Source organism: Bos indicus x Bos taurus, chromosome 6, assembly GCF_003369695.1.
Source record: "Bos indicus x Bos taurus breed Angus x Brahman F1 hybrid chromosome 6, Bos_hybrid_MaternalHap_v2.0, whole genome shotgun sequence".
Classification (NCBI taxonomy): Eukaryota; Metazoa; Chordata; class Mammalia; order Artiodactyla; family Bovidae; genus Bos; species Bos indicus x Bos taurus.
Window position 1 is genome coordinate 37,667,364 of NC_040081.1, and position 20,281 is coordinate 37,687,644.

The window sequence follows — 20,281 nt, forward strand, 5'->3', positions numbered from 1 at the left end:
CATTATATTTTATCATCCATAAAAGTACAGTGTATGAAAAAAATTATCTAACAACAACAACAACAAGTCCAGCTGACTAACATACCCTTCCTCTTCCTTCTTATTTCAACTCAGGACATATGAACTATTTCAGTCGTTAGCTAAATTACCTTGGCTATTAAGTTTTCATTTTTTCCTTAAAAGGTCCTGATCTTGAGATTCTAATACCACCCAATTCAACTCAATGTGCTGTCTAACATTTGGAGGCAGACCATAATCAGGTTTAATTAAGTCTTACAGCTAAAATAACAAGAGGAAACACAGTTCTAAGAATTGTGGATTAGAGTTTTAGATGTATTATTTACAAGGACAATGAAAACGTTCTACATATATGTGTTAAAGTATATCTTAAAAAGAAAATAAGCAAAAGAATTATCATAGTAGTTTTTACTCTAAAGTCATCTAACCATCTGCTGTTTTTAGGTATATAATAATAGAGATAAGCACTGCTTTAAAAGCATATTTAATAAACAGTGTGGTTTAATTAAAAAAATTTAAAATAACATGAAGAAGCTGAAACTTAAAGAGACAAAATTTAAAAAGAAAAAAAAAAAAACAGAGAAAATCAGATCTCTAAGAAATGTAGATTTTCCAAGAAGTTAAAAAACAAACAAACAAAACCCCCCTTATTTTCACAGCATTGGACAAACACACACAACCTGTGACAGGCGGATTGAATAAAACCTGTAAACATCAGTTCTCATAAAAAACAAACAAACAAACAAGAAACCCTCTCATTCTAGAAACATATTATTTCATAGAGCAAAATTTTAAGACACCTGAATATATAACAACTGAAAGGAGGAAACTGCTTTTGCATAATCTTTTGAGCAGGCTTCTCCTGTATTTGCTTGGTCACTTGCCAATACTCCTGAACCATACTGCTGTATGGTATCCTAAAATCTGTTTGGCAGCTGAGCCATGTTATTCCACCACACAAATGTATGTATGTTCAGGAAAATTCACCTTTAAATGATTTTTCATCATTTTATCCCTAAAATGCATATTTACATAAATTGAGCAGCAAATACCTATTACATGTTGAGGAGGATCTTCTATATTTATGATTTATGTCTTTGACCATAACTCTGTTTAAGAAACTAAGAAATGTTTATAATGAATTGGAAAGAAAAAAATTATTAAAATATTCTTTGCCTTCAAGAAGTTCAAAATCTACTAAATAGTATTAGGGGGATATGACAGAATAATATTTAAAATTGACAAAGAAGGTAGAAATCATTTTATAGAATCAAAATTATCTTTTAAAGTCTCTTAAATACACCCATACAGCATATATATCACTTAAGGTCTACCATCTCATACATTATTATGTATCATGAAACACACATCTTTTAAATATGAGAAAGCATATGCAAGCACACTCTATTTACAGAGATGCTTTAAAGTACACGAGGTGTGTGGAAACTAAGACCTATTAAAAGAACAGTAAATTTACTTACCTCCCATTAAAAGTGTTTTGATAAAAAGATACTCTCAGCCAATCAGGCTTGGGGAAAAGTATCTCAATAAACAATGACTGGAGTATGAACAATCCTAGCATATTTTCTGTTAACTTCCAGGTGTTAAAAGAAATGTTGACTGTAAAGCAAAATGTCTTACAACTTGTTAAGGAGACTAGATTTAATGAAGTGGACCATGAAAACGATAACTGTTAACATTAATTATGATTGAGAAAATCTTTCAACTTGATGCTCATCATTACTCAGGCAAAGATAAAGGAGTCACAAATACTTGACACCAAATCTTCAAAAGAAATTTCAGATCATGCAGATAAAATTTTGGCTGATACAAGTGAGTTTGATAATGATGAGAAGACTCTACACATTAACGGGTGACCAGGGGCTGAAAAACTACAAATGAATTGAATAGTTCATCCATTTTTAGTTTCTTAAAAATCCCACTGCCTTTCCTCTGACTTCAGCTGACGGTTCAGAGCTAGTTCCATGGATTCAGACATTCATCTGTTCATTACTTCCCCAGCTCACTCTGGCTTAATATTACTCATCACCAAACAGCAACAAAAAATAAGCCTTCATCTCTTTTATTACCATCACACTTCATGTAAGCAACTCTTTATTAAACATTTTGTAAAATGGCTTTTTGATTATTTTACTAAGTATTATTGATAATCACTATCTTATATTATTTAATACATGTTAAATAATATATGTTCCTTGGTCAAGTTACTTATTTTTTTGTATATAAGTAAAGGAACAGTAGAATCAAATAATCTCTAAATCCTGTATCTGCTTTAAAATGCTGTTATTTTAGCTTGATCTTAAAAGGAAAATAAGTAGTCTGTAAAACTGAGGAATGGGCATGGCAATCACCTCCCACATGCCTGATACATAATTTTTCAAAATCAATATTATCTTTTAACTCTTGAAATGTATTTCCCCCAGGTTTTCTGTAGTTTGATACCCTTTTTTTTTTTTTTTAAATGGTTGCGCAAATGTTACTTGAATACCACCTGTGCCCTGGTATAGCCTATGCTCCTCTTCCTCCTTTGTCTCCAATACTTAAATATATATTTATATCTAGCATGTGTGTAAAGCAGGTGACTGTGTGTGTGTGTATGCATGTGCATACATGTACACTGAACCACAAACATAATTTACTTATTTACTGCTTGCTTCCCCTTACTATCACACAAAAGTTCATGCAGACAGAGATGTTTTTGTCTTTTTTTTTTCACTAATATGGTACCCAGCATATAGAAGGAACTTTCCTGAATGAATTAACTTCTCTAATCATGGATGGGAAATATGTTTTATAAAGGCCAACTTGCTAGTCTTGCTTTGGGGGGAAGTCACACTCAAGGAAAGAAAGAACTAAATTATTAGCATTTTATGAAAGAACACATGGGTGATGATATATCTGGTAAATTTACGAGTTACTCAAGAAAATCAGAAAAATATTCTAAGAAGATTTTTAAATGATATTAATAAGTTAATACAAAAAAGCTAAACAGTACATAGTAATTATAGTAACTGTTACTTTTTCCAGTTCAGAACTCTGATTATTTTGAATAGCATATATAGATTACTACATTTATTTATACACCGGCCAACTCCATTATCTGCCATACTAGAGACAAAGTACAGGGAAGAAATATTACCCAGGGACAGATGGTGATACAAAAAAAAAAGGGCCCCAAATAGAATTATACTTTTCTGAGAATTAAGTCTTCCCTCTCACCTAACAGACTACATTTTTTTAAACTTAATTAGAATGTGCAAAGAAATAATTTAGACAGAACTTCTTATATAAAGAGAAATGGAAGAACTACTGCTTCCTCAAAATTTAAATTATGTCCTTAAAAGGTTATCAGGGTTGTGTAAAACCACTGAAAAGAATAATTCCATGACCAAACATTTCTGAAAGAAATTTGGAATCACTTTTATCTTCATTATTTAGGCTGATTCCTAGAACACTTTCTTATCACATACAAGGACTCATTAAAGACTTTGCTAAAAGATCTAGTATACTATAAGTCATGCTTTAAAAAAAAAAACATGATCTTTTAAATCATGATTTTAAAGCATTACTGCTGAGCTTTAAAATATTCCTTTTCTATATGCACTCAATTAAGTTATTGAGTTTTGACTGTATCAGATACAATTCTAAGTGCTAGGGATATAGCATAATAAAAATCCCGTCTTATTGTTCTTATACTGTAGAAGTAGTAGAGACAACAAACACATTAAAAGAGGAGTCAGTTAGAAAAACAAACAAAAAGCAGAATGATAGGAAAGACTGAAAGAATTATCATAAACAGGGTGGTTGGAGCAACAAGTGATCAGGGCCAGGGGTAATGTTTGCTAATACAACGGAGTGCAATGTTCAGGTGCAAACAAGGATTTTAGACAGAGGTAATAGCAACAGCAAGTGAGAAGACCCTGAGACGGCAATAAGGTTAGCACATCAGAGGCTGAGCAAAAAGCCAGAGTCTGCAAAAGAATGAGCAATGAGATTTGGCTGAAAAGGAGGCTAAACTAGGCCATGTAGATCAAACCTCTGATAGATTTTACTCTAAGTGACATGCAAAGCCACTGGAAACTTTTGGGCAGAGGAATAATGTACTGGTTTGGGCTTCAGAAATATCATTTTGTGTAGAAAAATGAACTGGTTGGAAAGAGAAAAGTAGAAAGAGAAACAGTTTGGAGGCTCTTTAACACATATTGACAAGGGGATTTCTGCAGAAACTAATGCTTGTGGTGTTAATATGTCTCTGGTCAATATTAAGTAGTACATGCCAGAGATGAAGTCTCTTGGATTAGAGTGGCAGCAATGGAAACAGTGAGACACGGTCAGATTTAGAATAGATTTTGAAGGCAGAACAACAAATGGGAGTTGATGATAGGTTGCATGTGTGTATAGAGGATACTGAGCAATCAAGAAAAGTTTCTTGTTTTGGGGACTAGCAACCAACTAGGGTCAAGAGTGATACTTTTCACTAAGACAGGAAAGGTTGGGACAGAAGTTTGGGAAAGTAAAATCAAGAATTCTGTTTTAGAGAGGTCATGTGAAGTGCCTATTAGATATTCTAATGAAGAATACCAAGTAGACAGATATAACAGAGAAAAGCTAGAGAAAAGATTAGGATTAGATATAATCCTACAATATTCAGATGTCACCAACACATACTACTGGATGAAATGAAGCTATCAAGTAAGAGAAGCCATTTGAGAAGAAAAGACACTGCGGACTAACTCTTGGGCTCTTCAATATTTAAAGGTAAAGAAAACAAAAACCAGCAAGAAGCATGTGAAAGAAGTAATGTGCAAGACAAGGGGGGAAAAATGAAAAGAATATAACATCCTAGAAACCAGGATTAAGGAAGTGATCAACCCTATCACTGATGAATGGTGAAAATCTGAATAAGGTGAGAATTGATTAACTTTCCTCTAAAGAGTACAAAATGGAATTACCAATGAAAATGATAAAACAGTTTCAGTACGGTAGTAGAAAAGAAAGTCTAATCAGGATGAGTTGAAAAGAAAAGGAGAACAGAGTGAAGATGGTTAAAAGCACAGAAAATAAGTACCTACTATGTGTCAGATGCTAGAGATATCCCAGTAGGAAAAAATACAAAAATCCAATTCTTCATGGTGTTTATATACTAGTAGATGGAAAAAGACAGTGAATAATACATTTAAAAAAATAAGCAAATTATATAATGTTAGAAGGTAACTGCTACAAAAAGGAGTGGTGGTTTTTAGTTGTGAAGAATTTGAGGAGAGGGATATAAAATAATTACCTAGGTGTTTAACTTTAGTCAAGTTCAGCTGTTCCAGGGCAAGTGTATAATATATGGGGTATAGGGTCAAAATCCAGATGAGGTTCTGACATACAAATATGAGAAAGGAAAAGAGAAGCAAGGAAGTTAAGATTTTATAGAAAGATGATTACAGCAATCAAGCACAGTATCTGAAATGAGTAAGGAGAAAAGTCAAATCATGAGACAATGAATAGTGAGAAGTGGTATGGTCAATAGATTGGGGGTTGCAAGGTTAAAAAAATATTGGGATGACTATTAAAATAAAATGGTAGTCAGAAATAGGGATGGTTGAAATTATATCTGGGAGGTGGCAAAGGTCTAGGGATGATCATCAGAAAGGTGGCTGGAGTGGAATGGAGGAAAAGATCATTAGAAATGGAGAGGTCAAGTAACTGAGAAGCCAGAATGTTGCATGAATCAGCTGCATAGTATTTGAAGTCACCAAGAACTAAGACGGGAGGAAGAAAGTAAAAAAAGTTAGTAGAGGTGTGTAACATGATGATGTGGATGGAACAGGTAGATGTCAGGTGCTTCAGACAAGCTCAGGGTTTTGAGTGAGGACAGTAAATAAATGACTGGAAAGCAGCTATAAAGATCTCAGAACTTGTCAATTTTATCACTCCTATATTACATAAAGCAAGCAATTAAAAACATTTAGCAAGAGAAAGGGCTACAAAAGCATCTTTTATGAATATACAGGTTTCACCTAAAGCAATAAAGTAAAGGGAACATTTAGAGAAAAGACTGTGCATAGAAACGGATGAAAATGAAAACACAACAACCCAAAACCTGTGGACACTGTAAAAGCAGTCCTAAGGGGAAAGTTCATAGCAATACAGGCATACCTCAAGAAACAAGAAAAAAGTCAAATAAATAACCTAACTCTACACCTAAAGCAACTAGAAAAGGAAGAAATGAAGAACCCCAGGGTTAGTAGAAGGAAAGAAATCTTAAAAATTAGGGCAGGATCCAGCAATCCCACTGCTGGGCATACACACTGAGGAAACCAGAAGGGAAAGAGACACGTGTACCCCAATGTTCATCGCAGCACTGTTTATAATAGCCAGGACATGGAAGCAACCTAGATGTCCATCAGCAGATGAATGGATAAGAAAGCTGTGGTACATATACACAGTGGAGTATTACTCAGCCATTAAAAAGAATTCATTTGAATCAGTTCTAATGAGGTGGATGAAACTGGAGCCTATTATACAGAGTGAAGTAAGCCAGAAGGAAAAACACCAATACAGTATACTAACGCATATATATGGAATTTAGAAAGATGGTAACAATGACCCTGTATACAAGACAGCAAAAGAGACACTGATGTATGGAACAGTCTTATGGACTCTGTGGGAGAGGGAGAGGGTGGGAAGATTTGGGAGAATGGCATTGAAACATGTAAAATATCATGTATGGAATGAGATGCCAGTCCGGGTTTGATACACGATACTGGATGCATGGGGCTAGTGCACTGGGACGACCCAGAGGGATGGTATGGGGAGGGAGGAGGGAGGAGGGTTCAGGATGGGGAGCACATGTATACCTGTGATGGATTCATTTTGATATTTGGCAAAACTAATACAATTATGTAAAGTTTAAAAATAAAATAAAATTAAAAAAAATTTAAAAAAGGAAGAATAAACATGATTAAGATAAAAAAAATAAAAAAAAATAAAATTAGGGCAGAAATAAATGCAAAAGAAACAAAAGAGACCATAGCAAAAATCAACAAAGCCAAAAGCTGGTTCTTTGAAAGGATAAATAAAATTGACAAACCATTAGCCAGACTCATCAAGAAACAAAGGGAGAAAAATCAAATCAATAAAACTAGAAATGAAAATGGAGAGATCACAACAGACAACACAGAAATACAAAGGATCATAAGAGACTACTACCAACAATTATATGCCAATAAAATGGACAACGTGGAAGAAATGGACAAATTCTTAGAAAAGTACAACTTTCCAAAACTCGACCAGGAAGAAATAGAAAATCTTAACAGACCCATCACAAGCACAGAAATTGAAACTATAATCAAAAATCTTCCAGCCAACAAAAGCCCAGGTCCAGACGGCTTCACAGCTGAATTCCACCAAAAAATTTAGAGAAGAGCTAACACCTATCCTGCTCAAACTCTTCCAGAAAATTGCAGAGGAAGGTAAACTTCCAAACTCATTCTATGAGGCCACCATCACCCTAATACCAAAACCTGACAAAGATCCCACAAAAAAAGAAAACTACAGGCCAATATCACTGATGAACATAGATGCAAAAATCCTTAACAAAATTCTAGCAATCAGAATCCAACAACACATTAAAAAGATCATACACCATGACCAAGTGGGCTTTATCCCAGGGATGCAAGGATTCTTCAATATCCGCAAATCAATCAATGTAATACACCACATTAACAAATTGAAAAATAAAAGCCGTATGATCATCTCAATAGATACAGAGAAAGCCTTTGACCAAATTCAACATCCATTTATGATAAAAACTCTCCAGAAAGCAGGAACAGAAGGAACATACCTCAATATAATAAAAGCTATATGTGACAAACACACAGCAAACATTATCCTCAATGGTGAAAAATTGAAAGCATTTCCTCTAAAGTCAGGAACAAGACACTTTCACCATTACTATTCAACATAGTTTTGGAAGTTTTGGCCACAGCAATCAGAGCAGAAAAAGAAATAAAAGGAATCCAAATTGGAAAAGAAGAAGTAAAACTCTATTTGCAGATGACATGATCCTCTACATAGAAAACCCTAAAGACTCCACCAGAAAATTACTAGAACTAATCAATGATTATGGTAAAGTTGCAGGATATAAAATCAACACACAGAAATCCCTTGCATTCCTATACACTAATAATGAGAAAACAGAAAGAGAAATTAAGGAAACAATTCCATTCACCATTGCAACGGAAAGAATAAAATACTTAGGAATATATCTACCTAGAGAAACTAAAGACCTATACATAGAAAACTATAAAACACTGGTGAAAGAAATCAAAGAGGACACTAATAGATGGAGAAATATACCATGTTCATGGATTGGAAGAATCAATATAGTGAAAATGAGTATACTACTCAAAGCAATTTATAGATTCAATGCAATCCCTATCGAGCTACCAACGGTATTCTTCACAGAGCTAGAACAAATAATTTCACAGTTTGTACGGAAATACAAAAAACCTCAAATAGCCAAAGCTATCTTGAGAAAGAAGAATGGAACTGGAGGAATCAACCTACCTGACTTCAGGCTCTACTACAAAGCCACAGTTATCAAGACAGTATGGTACTGGCACAAAGACAGAAATACAGATCAATGGAACAAAATAGAAAGCCCAGAGATAAATCCATGCACCTATGGACACCTTATCTTTGACAAAGAAGGCAGAATATACAATGGATTATAGACAATCTCCTTAACAAGTGGTGCTGGGAAATCTGGTCAACAACTTGTAAAAGAATGAAACTAGAGCACTTTCTAACACCATACACAAGAATAAACTCAAAATGGATTAAAGATCTAAACGTAAGACCAGAAACTATAAACTTAGAGGAGAACATAGGCAAAACACTCTCCGACATACATCACAGCAGGATCCTCTATGACCCACCTCCCAGAATATTGGAAATAAAAGCAAAAATAAACAAATGGGACCTAATTAAACTTAAAAGCTTCTGCACAACAAAGGAAACTATTAGCAAGGTGAAAAGGCAGCCTTCAGAATGGGAGAAAATAATAGCAAATGAAGCAACTGACAAAACAACTAATCTCAAAAATATACAAGCAACTCCTACAGCTCAACTCCAGAAAAATAAATGACCCAATCAAAAAATGGGCCAAAGAACTAAATAGACATTTCTCCAAAGAAGACATACAGATGGCTAACAAACACATGAAAAGATGCTCAACATCACTCATTATCAGAGAAATGCAAATCAAAACCACTATGAGGTACCACTTCACACCAGTCAGAATGGCTGTGATCCAAAAGTCTACAAGCAATAAATGCTGGAGAGGGTGTGGAGAAAAGGGAACCCTCTTACACTGTTGGTGGGAGTACAGGCACTATGGAGAACAGTGTGGAGATTCCTTAAAAAACTGGAAATAGAACTGCCTTATGATCCAGCAATCCCACTGCTGGGCATACACACTGAGGAAACCAGAATTGAAAGAGACACGTGTACCCCAATGTTCATCGCAGCACTGTTTATAATAGCCAGGACATGGAGCAACCTAGATGTCCATCAGCAGATGAATGGATAAGAAAGTGGTGGTACATATACACAATGGAGTATTACTCAGCCATTAAAAAGAATGCATTTGAATCAGTTCTAATTAGGTGGATGAAACTGGAGCCTATTATACAAAGTGAAGTAAGCCAGAAAGAAAATACCAATACAGTATACTAACGCATATATATGGAATTTAGAAAGATGGTAACAATGACCCTGTATACAAGACAGCAGAAGAGACACTGATGTATAGAACAGTCTTTTGGACTCCGTGGGAGAGGGAAAAGGTGGGATGATTTGGGAGAATGGCATTAAAATATGTATAATATCATATATGAAATGAGTCGCCAGTCCAGGTTCGATGCACGATACTGGATGCTTGGGGCTGGTGCACAGGGACAACCCAGAGGGATGGTATGGGGAGGGAAGAGGGAGGAGGGTTCAGGATGGGGAACACATGTATACCTGTGGTGAATTCATTTTGATATTTGGCAAAACTAATACAATTTGTAAAGTTTAAAAATAAAATAAAATTTAAAAAAAAGAGAAAAGACTGAGGATATAGGGGATTGTTGATGAAAGATCACAAGTTTCAGAAGACACAGTGGAAAAAAATATGGGTGCTTATAAAGGCGTAACTGATTAGGTCAAATTAGAGATTAAAGAAGACAAAAGGAGATAAAAGAATCCAGGTAATGGTAAATGAATAATCCAACAGTCTGTCTTTAATTCCTACTATGGAGGGTGTTACAGGCAGAAAGGTGACTTTAACAGAAATGCCTAATATCTTAAATCCAGTTATAACTTTAAATGTGTTCTCAGAATTTCATTCATATCATCTATGTATATGGCCCAAAAAAACCTTTTCATGAACACCTCTGTATTATGACTCATAATAGTATGTGGATTATTTTACCACACTAACATATAGTTCAGAGAAGGCAATGGCAACCCACTCCACTACTCTTGCCTGGAAAATCCCATGGGTGTAGGAGTCTGGTTGCAGTCCATGGGGTTGCTAGGAGTCAGACATGACTGAAGTGACTTGGCAGCAGCAGCAGCAACATACAGTTCCCTGAGAGTTCCAAAAAGGCAACCCACATATAAAGAGAAAGCCAAGGGGCCTTCCCTGGTGGCTCAGATGGTAAAGAATCTAACTGCACTGTGGGAGAACTGGGTTCAATCCCGGGGTCAGGAAGATTCCCCTGGAGAAGGGGATGGTTACCCCCTCCAGTATTCTTGCCTGGAGAATTCCATGGACAGAAGAGTCTGGCGGGCTAGAGTCTATGGGGTTGCAAAGAATATAACATTTTAAATTCACTTTTTCAGTGTATGACCACATGGTATCAGAAAGGTGCATTTGTATAAGAAATACTTAGGGTATGAATGAATCAGGTCAAATTTACATAGCCATTCAAAGATACCTGCATTTAAGAGAAAAGCAATCTAAAAGATTTAATACTCCTGTTTCTAAGAAGTCAAATGTTTTAGTATCAGACATAATCCAATTAATTAATGAGAAGTATTAATATTTATTTCATGCAATATTATAAAGCTTAAAAATTAAAAGTTTAAAGGGAAAAAGATTTGTGTTCAGAAAAGGCATGAAAAACTTTATATAAAACCTGGCTATCAATTAATTTCAGGGGAAAAGATTGGTTAATAGCAGCTTTCAACTATATATCAAGAAGGGCTTCGAAAAGAAATGGCCAGAATAATAGTTAAATGAATGTTAAATATGTGTTGTGGCGGGGTGGGAGTGGGGGTAGGGGGGGTGGAGGATAAAGTAGGAAAAACATCATATTTTGATGAAGGAAGGCTTTATTATATACTTAGCAGTATGATTCATTCAGCTACAGTGTGCATACTATCTGTCCTATTTAGTTAAGTATGCTTCTTTAACTGAAAAATGAAAGAGATATCTTCTTGAATTGTAAGCTAGTGATTTATACTGCTTCAGGTGATCAGAGAATATAAAGCCTAAAGTCAAAATAATTTAGTTTACATCCTATGAGGATAGCCTCAGAAAAGGCATTTTATATTTATATGCCTATGTTTATCCACATTTCAAAACAAATAAACATATTCATGCTAAACATATAGTAATAAATTTAAGTACAAAGCAGAAGATAAACTATATATACATGCACAACAATTTTGTTCTTCAAATGGAATAAGGATAATACCATAAGTATGTGGAAAAACTGGAACATATCTTAGTGTATCTTAGTGCTCATTTATCCATTCAAGAAATATTTATTGAAGATACAAGATGTGACAAGTACTATTCCATATACTGAGGATTCTGCAATTAACAAAACAAAGTCCCTGCTATCATGGAGGCTTCATTCTACTCTAGCACTCCACGTAAATGTAAATGTGCAGGTTAACGTCTACAAGGAACTCAATTCTGAAACATTTCTAAAGAATATACAAAATTAGTTAAAAATTCACTTCTACACTAAAATATCCCCTCTCACTGACTATACTTATTCAACCCACAAAGAGTATTTTTGACTAGCTTCTAATATAAGGGATTGTCCAAACTGTATTTAGATTAAGTAATAAGCTTTTCCAGTTATTAAATAGTGTAAGGGAACTAATCACTAAAGCTGTTCATAGTTCATATGAAGGAAAGATGGAATGCTCTGAATTTCTGATAGGTCCTCTCTAGCGTTCCCAATTCAATTAAAATAATCCTAATTCTAGGCTGCTAAGTAGTAGAAAACAGGAAGATTTTTCTACTTAATACTTAGAATCTAAGTGTTCTTCACATAAAACATCATTGACCTTTTAAAAATTTCTTCCCAGGGTTCAACTGTTCACAACACAAAACTTAACTTCTCTGAGCTTCATTATCTTTATCTGTTAAAATGATAACAAAAGTATCTATCTCTCAACAATGTTTTGGGATTAAATGGGCTTAGTGTTCAATCATAATTGGTGACATCAACCATAATAATTATCCCAAGTGTGAGTTCTCAATAAAAGTAACATATCATCGAAGCCCATAAAACTATAGTTAGGAAAGATAATAAACAAGCTATAATAAGAATATTAAAAGATTTCTCTGTGTTTTGGCAAGATGATCACATGCTTATGTTCCTCAAACTAAGCAACAGATTCAAAGTATCAGTAATACTAATGTTACTAATATCCAGAATTCCTAAAAATGACTGACTTTGTGAAATGTTCAGGAATCAAATAAAAACTTCACCAACCAACTAGAGGCTTCTATTAGCATTTTATTTGCTTCCAAAGACTCGGAAGTATTTCCTATCTTTAAAAACACATTTTTTTTTTTTGCCTTTTGTTTCAAAGTTAAAGAACTTACTAAAGAAATAAATGCATAAAGGAATTAAGACCATTTAAAAGATACTGTTACTATCTTCTAGCCACATCCTAGTCAGACCATATTGGAAATCTCAAAAACTATTTCATTCATAGAAATTAAAAACAAACAACAGAAACAATGCCAAGTAAACAAGTAGAAAAGTCCTTATGTTCAATTAAGGTGATGATGGACCACAAATAAAGAAATTAACAAAGACAAAAATACTAAAGACCTAAAGTAAGGCAAAAATACTACTAATAAGAACCTTTTATTTAAAAACTCTGTGATCCTTCAAAGATCTCGAAGAAAAACAAAAAATCCCCAAATGGAGAGGTCACTAAATATCCATGAACACTCACCCAACCACTGGTAGGAGACCTCTTGAAGACCCAGATGCTTGAATCAGCTGAAATAGTACCAATTTTTTACTGATTACTCTTAATAGGGCAATGGAGCACAGGTTAACTCCATACTATCAAATATTAAAAGTTACTATTATTAATTTCTACCTACTACCATTACAAATTACTCAAAGGAGAAGGAGACTGAGTAATGAGTTCTAAGATGAGTGAAACTTACTGCATGCATGTGTGTAAATGCATACATTTCCTCCAGCTCTCTTTGTGATGTAAACCTGAGAATGTAATTCTTCTCGTTAAGTGTAAATATACAGGCAGAATAAAATTTTCTAAATTAATACAAAATCCTTAAAGCATGTAAAATATTTTTATATTGGTTTATGTAGAAAAATTTTTTTAATTTGTTTTTTAAAGACAATGACAATTTCTCAATATGAGTTACTTTAATTACACACAGGGAAAGATTTTCAGTCCTTTACACTTAAAAATATATATAGTTCTTAACTTTAGGCCTTTTAATATGCTAATTATTCTTCTAATCAGAGGATTTTCATATTTCAACACATAAAAGAACTCATAACACTAAGACTGAACAAAAGCCTCCTTTCTCAAAGGTAAGGACAATATTCAACATTACAGATTAAAACTTGAAAGTTACCTATTTAACAGAAAATATCTGATGTTACCTAATTCAAAGTATTAAAAGCACTATCAGTACTTAGATGAACATACAGTACCATTTTCTTCATCTCTGGAAGTTGGGAGGTATGATGAGCTTCCCACTACCACCCTGCATTCCCCCTAAACCATCACTTACTCCCAAGGTCTACGTGGTAAAAATTAATACATTCTACTATTGCAGAAATGGCCAAGAAAAAAAATGGAAGGGTCTATATTCCTCTAGTTTTCTCAAGTAGCTTAAGATATAAAAACAAATTCTGCCTGATACATATGTATCAAGCAAGGAAACACATGAAACAACCCTCATTTGGATTAAATGTTTAGATAGGCAGCAAAGAAGAACAGTGACATTGTAACAGCACATTCAAGCTATCAAAGAAACACTGAAATCTCAAGCCAGCCAATATACTACCAACCTGGCTGATAAATGATTTTTAACTGTTACATTTCTATAAACAGTTTTGCAATATATTATATCTATCACTTATTGAACACAAAAGAACTTTTGCAGTCTTGAGAAAAGCAACAAAATAAGGAAGACCAAAAGCATACAAAATTTTCTTCTGCCTACAGTAATTAACAAAATAAAGTCAAGGAGAGATTTGAGAATGGTGAAAAGGAAAGCCTAGCAGAAGACTAGCCCTGTGACTGCAAATCCTAATGCCCTAAAAATATGGAGAAAAACTAAGGACAAAGAAGGAAATAATCAAGAATGGAGTAGAGACTGACATATTAAAAACTCATATGTGAGAAAAATTCATACATTTTAGGTTTCTACTACAAATTTTAAATGACAAAGTATATCAATATTACCTTTCTTTCGAAAGAGTGCATTTAGGTAATTTTCTGCTTGGCATTCAATCTTTTCAGTGTTGGACTGGCCCTGAGATGATAGTTCCTCTGTTGGTGTTGACTGTGAAGAATCAAGAGATGGTATACAATCCTAAAAGTAGAAGAAAACATCATAAAAAAATTACTTTTTATTTAAACATGGGACTTCATTAAAATGACAAAAAGAAATTCTCTAAATGTTCATTTGTTCTGTCTTTTAAATATATGAAATTATATACAGAACATAAAATTTGGGGAAGAAGTCAGGAAAAAAGAAATTTATCTTTGATAGAGGGCCAAACTAGCCTTATTTCTTAGCAAAACTACTGTCAAAAAAGAGGAAGGGGGAGAAAAGATAAAATATATTGTTAAATAAATTCACTATATAGCATGCCAGTAATGAGAGTTTTAAGAACAAAGCAGATGTCTACCCACTAACATGACCAAAATGGGTGCAAGTTCTCCAAGTTCCCATTTCTTCTCTGCCATTCTCACAACAGTATTAAAAGAATTAGGACTTCCTACCATACAAGAAGATTCTACTTGTCTAGTTTATGCCCTGTTTACAGTAAAAACTGATAATTATTTCACAGGAGATAATTACGATATCCAAAAGACTTCATGAAAAAGTAAAAATCTAAAAAGTAGTACATTATCTTCCAACCACTGATTCCTAAGAAATCAGACTGTAAGGTAGTCTCAGATCAAACTAGGCTCACCTTTGTTGACCTAAATACAAAACAGAACTGAACTGAACTTTACGAGTCAGGAGTTTTAAGAAACAAATGTGAAATAAGCAAAAAAGATGAGTGTATTGGGATTTTCACCTGCAAGTTAAGCTAAATGTTAGACATCTAACATGAGACTTCAAAATATTCTTCTCATTATCAAAATCAAGTATTTAAATTTCACTGTAAGTCCCAAATTCTCAGAACAAATTAAGTTTAAAAAATTTGTGTTACAACTGTGCAATTAGTTTAGAAATAATTTGATAGCACTAAAACTTACACTGACTGCTTCTCTTTGTAGGTTACAAAATGAACATTTTTCATCCATAGACCAGTCAGTCAGCTCTTCTGGTTCACAGTCTTCAAAAGAGGGAAAAATATTGATTAAATACACTAACTTTATATAAAAACAAATAAAATTACCACTCTCCACAGCAATGGGTCATATAAAAAAGCTAACTACTAAAAGTAAGGGGGAAAGGCCTAAAAAAAAACTAAACCCGTGACATTTAAAAAGAAATATGGAGAGTAATTTTGCACTATTATTGGACAAAGTAGCAAGAACAATGAGCTGGCTATAAATTCATTATCCAACAATAGAGTTTTAACACATTATTCGACCAGGGTATTTCTGCAGAAACTAACACCTGTAGCATTAACATGTCACTGGTTAATAATGTGTTAAGTATCATTTAACCTTCTGAAATACTCGATTTATTATTGTCTACTAATTTTTATTTTCACTATGAAAGAAATCAGAACAGACAGGGAGATAGGGGATAAGGGAATAAATTTGGCACAAATGACAATATAAAACAGAGAAATGGAATAAAGCACCAGAAAAACCTACAAATTTGAGAACATGGAATGCTGTCCAAGAAAATTTAATAGAAATCCACTACTAAAAAGTCAGATCAGATTTTTTTATTACATTGCTAAAGGATTTGTTGTAAAAGTTAGGGTAAAAAACAAGTAAACAAGTTACATTATTCATTACGAAACATGGATTTTTTTCATAAGAATGTTCCTTATAATCCAACTACTGGAATATATTAGAGAGTTTGTGGAAAACATTTTCAAATGAAGGAATTTTATGAAGAAATTATAACTTTGCCATCCTAACTATACTTGGTATAGACAGAGATTTTCAAACTTACTCCTTGCAACAGAAACTCCCTCCAATTTCTTTTCCCAAATAAGTTAATACACAGAACCTCAAATACAGAAACCATCATCATCTGAGGCAGCTACATTAGAACTAATTTGAAAAGCACTGGTGTACCACAGTAATTTCTTATACTTTTGAAATGTTTAATGAAATTAAATACTTGTTTTCTGCTAAACAACAAAGGAAATAAACTCATCTTTCTGGAATGATAATGAATAAATACTAGATAGGTTCAGCCTCTTGCATTAATTCAGATACACAGGTCAGAATAGAAGATATATAATTTGTTGGAATATAAAGAGTACAGTGATAGATTCCTTTCATTTCTGGCAGTGGTCCAGAAATATTCCCATTATTTATTTAAACTTGGAAAGAATAGGGAATGGGAACGTAAGATCCAGTATGAAATAATGGAAAGATGACTGGATTTGAAGTCTCCAAAAATCTGGAATGGAACCTACTAGTTATAGCCTTGCCAAGCCAGGCTTTTAATTTCCATATCTGTAAAATAAGGATTCTGTCACCTAACTTATTTGTGATCAAATTTTTAAAATATTAAAATATTTTATAAACTACAAAACATCATGCAAAGGCTAATTATTAGTCAGGTAGAATCACTAGTCATTGTTTTTTAAATTCTGTACTATGACACATGTATTTAATAAAGTTAGTTTGCAGAAGACAGATAACTTTAATTGAATATCTGCTTAAGAAAACTGATCAATTTGTGTAAACAATCTGACAAATCAAAAGGTTTACATAATCTATACAATTAAAAACCCAGAACTGTAGTTATGCAGGTTCACAATTTTTTCCAACTTTTTACCCAGTCATTATATCAGAATCACAGACTCACACTCTTGAATAAGACTATGCAGTGTCTCTTACAGAGAGTGAGGCACAGCTTTCCGACCAATGAAATGAATATATAAGAAGTGACAGTATACCACTCTAAACAGAGGCTTTAAAAGACATGGCAAATTCCCCATGGCAATTATCTTGAACTTTCACCATCCAACATCAGAAGAACTTGCCCCATAAAGCCATTATCCATTCAGTCTGGAACGTGGAGTCATGAGGAGATGTAAACCCCATCCACAGCCTAGACTCCAATGAATAGTCACCCATAAGCATGAAATAGATTCTGAAGCTGTTTGTTATGCAGCATTACTGTACTAAAACTTGACTCATATGCCAAGCATAATTTTGATAGATCAAGGAAATCTTACTGCTTTTAAAAATTATGGCCTCAAGAACCAGAAATATGAAAGGACTCCAGCACTGGGATTTTTTTTTTTTTTTTAATATTTATTTGGCTGTGCCAGTCTTAGTTGCAGTATTCAGAATCTTTGGTTGCAGCATTTGGCATGTGGGATCTAGTTCCCTGATCAGGGATAGAACCTGGGCCCCTTGAATTGGGAGCACAAAGTCTTAGCCACTGGACACCACAGAAGTCCCAATTAGGATTTTTGAAAAACAGCTAGTAGGTCTGGAAAAGGTATTTTTGAAAAATCATTGAAAGGTTTCATAAAGCTTAAGTGAAAAATACGTTGACTCAAAGGACAACAACTTTGGGTTAATTCAGACAATTATCAGTTGTAAAATAAAATTGGGCGTGCTGAGATAATCCTTATTTATTTTAGTCACTTTAGGTGAAGTTCTTCAAGGAAATTTAATTAAAATAAATGCCTAAATAGTTAAATAAATGGCACTGAATATTCAATGATTACATAAATGCCATTAAATGTTACTATGTTTGGAAATCTATGAATTTACTTGAAAATATTTACTCTTTATATAGCAACTTTTAATTTTCAATCCAAATAAATGCTGGTGGTATACATTTTTTATATATAGGAAAAGCGATTTTGAAAAATCACCTGGAGGCCAGACTTCTCCCTCTGTCCAGGTTGTCCTTTCAGGTCATAAAAATTAAATAAGCACTACAACAAAACACATTCATTTTATCTCTCAAACAAAATTTGACAATAAATCAGATAGTCATCTCTAAAATAAGTTGTCTCTCATTTTGAAATTTTAATACATGAAGTTATAAGCTCAAAAAGGTCAAATTATGTACCTTATACAACTAGCCTTATTAATAAAGGCAATGTCATATATGAAAACTGATAGTAAATGAATGATCAAAATCAACCTTTCCACCATGTATGCATATTCTTGTGGTCAAAGTCTGGTTCATTTACCTAGTCTATCTGGGAAGGTAACAGACTTTGAAATTAGAGAGCCTTGTACTGAATCATGGTCTTTCCACATACCAGATGTGGTCCTGGGCAAATTACCTTCTAATAATGGCATCTTAAGGCTGAAGTAAAAATTAAATAAGAACATTTGCAAAACACATTAAGTCCAGAAAATGTTACTTTCATTTTAACTAATCACACTTCTTTTGAATGTGTTTATTATCTTCAGTACCCTCTAACCACAAAAAATAAATCTGCAGTTCCTAAAGACAAAGCTCAATGAAAAATGATTAAAGAGAATACTGAAACTAGATTTTTCATTAAGATCACAAGATAGTGATTATAACTTTGTTAATTTTGATAAAAGATACTGAACAGCAGGCAATAGAATTAAAAGATAATCTTTAATTATGAACTATATATTAACTAAACTGAAATTACAAAGAGAAAAACTATGATCTCATCATCTAGAGAATAATGATTAACATTTTGCAATATATCCTTCCAGTTTATATTCTATGCCTTTTAAAAAATTAGGATCAGTTGATTTTTTAAAAAAATCAATAAAATGATAAACCTCTAGCCAAGTTAAATGAGGAAAAAAGAAAAAAACAACAGAAATGAAAGAGGGGCCATCACTATTGATCCTATGAACATTAAAAGGATAACAAAGAATATTATGGAAAACATTATTTTCCCACCAAACTGGGTAAAATGGACAAATTTCTTGAAAGACACAATCTATCAAATCTCACAAAAAAATACAAAACCTCAAAAGGCACTTATCAATTAAAGGAACTAAATCAATAATTAATAGCCTCCCCAAACAGAAAGCACCAGCCCAAATGGTTTCTCCATAATCTGTTCCATGAAACAGAAGCAGAGGAAGTATTTCCTCATTCTTGACTTCAAAAACCTGTCTGGATACCTCACTCAAGAAGATATGCAGATAGCAAAAAAGTATAGGAAATGCCATTAGAGAAACATAAATTACGTCAAGATACCACTACACACCTATTAAAATAGTTAAGTACAAAACACTGACAACACGAAATGCTGGTCAGCATGTAGAGCAAAAGGAACCTAAATTCACTGCTGGTGGGAACACAAAACAGTACAGCCATTCTTGAAGATAGCCTGACATACTCTGTCCAAAGGATCTAGTGATCATGCTCCTAGGTATTTATCCAAATGAGTTGAAAATGTATGTCCACACAAAAACTTGCACACACATGTTCAGAGCAGGCTTAATCATGATTGCCAAACCTAGGAAGTGATAAGGAAGTCTTTCAAATAGGTGAATGGATAAGCAAACTGTGGCACATCTGGAAAAGACAGTTTTATTATTTTGTTCTACTTTATTGTACTTCACAGATCCTACACTTTTT

General features: G+C 33.6%; 1 protein-coding gene across 13 annotated transcripts in view; it reads right to left on the bottom strand.

The window, feature by feature from the left end:
* The window catches only part of LCORL (ligand dependent nuclear receptor corepressor like), a 179,102-nt gene that overhangs the window by 100,366 nt on the left and 58,455 nt on the right, over positions 1-20,281 (bottom strand). For 8 of the 13 annotated variants that reach the window (XM_027544121.1, XM_027544132.1, XM_027544123.1 and 5 more), the window contains exons 3-4: positions 15,805-15,884; positions 14,779-14,908 (exon numbers count right to left, since the gene is read on the bottom strand). In XM_027544121.1, coding sequence (XP_027399922.1) covers positions 14,779-14,908; positions 15,805-15,884 — 210 coding nt within the window. Of the gene's footprint in view, positions 1-13,284; positions 13,326-14,778; positions 14,909-15,804; positions 15,885-18,572; positions 18,636-20,281 lie in introns of those variants that run through there. The other 5 variants (XM_027544126.1, XM_027544125.1, XM_027544127.1 and 2 more) reach the window with 3 other exon arrangements.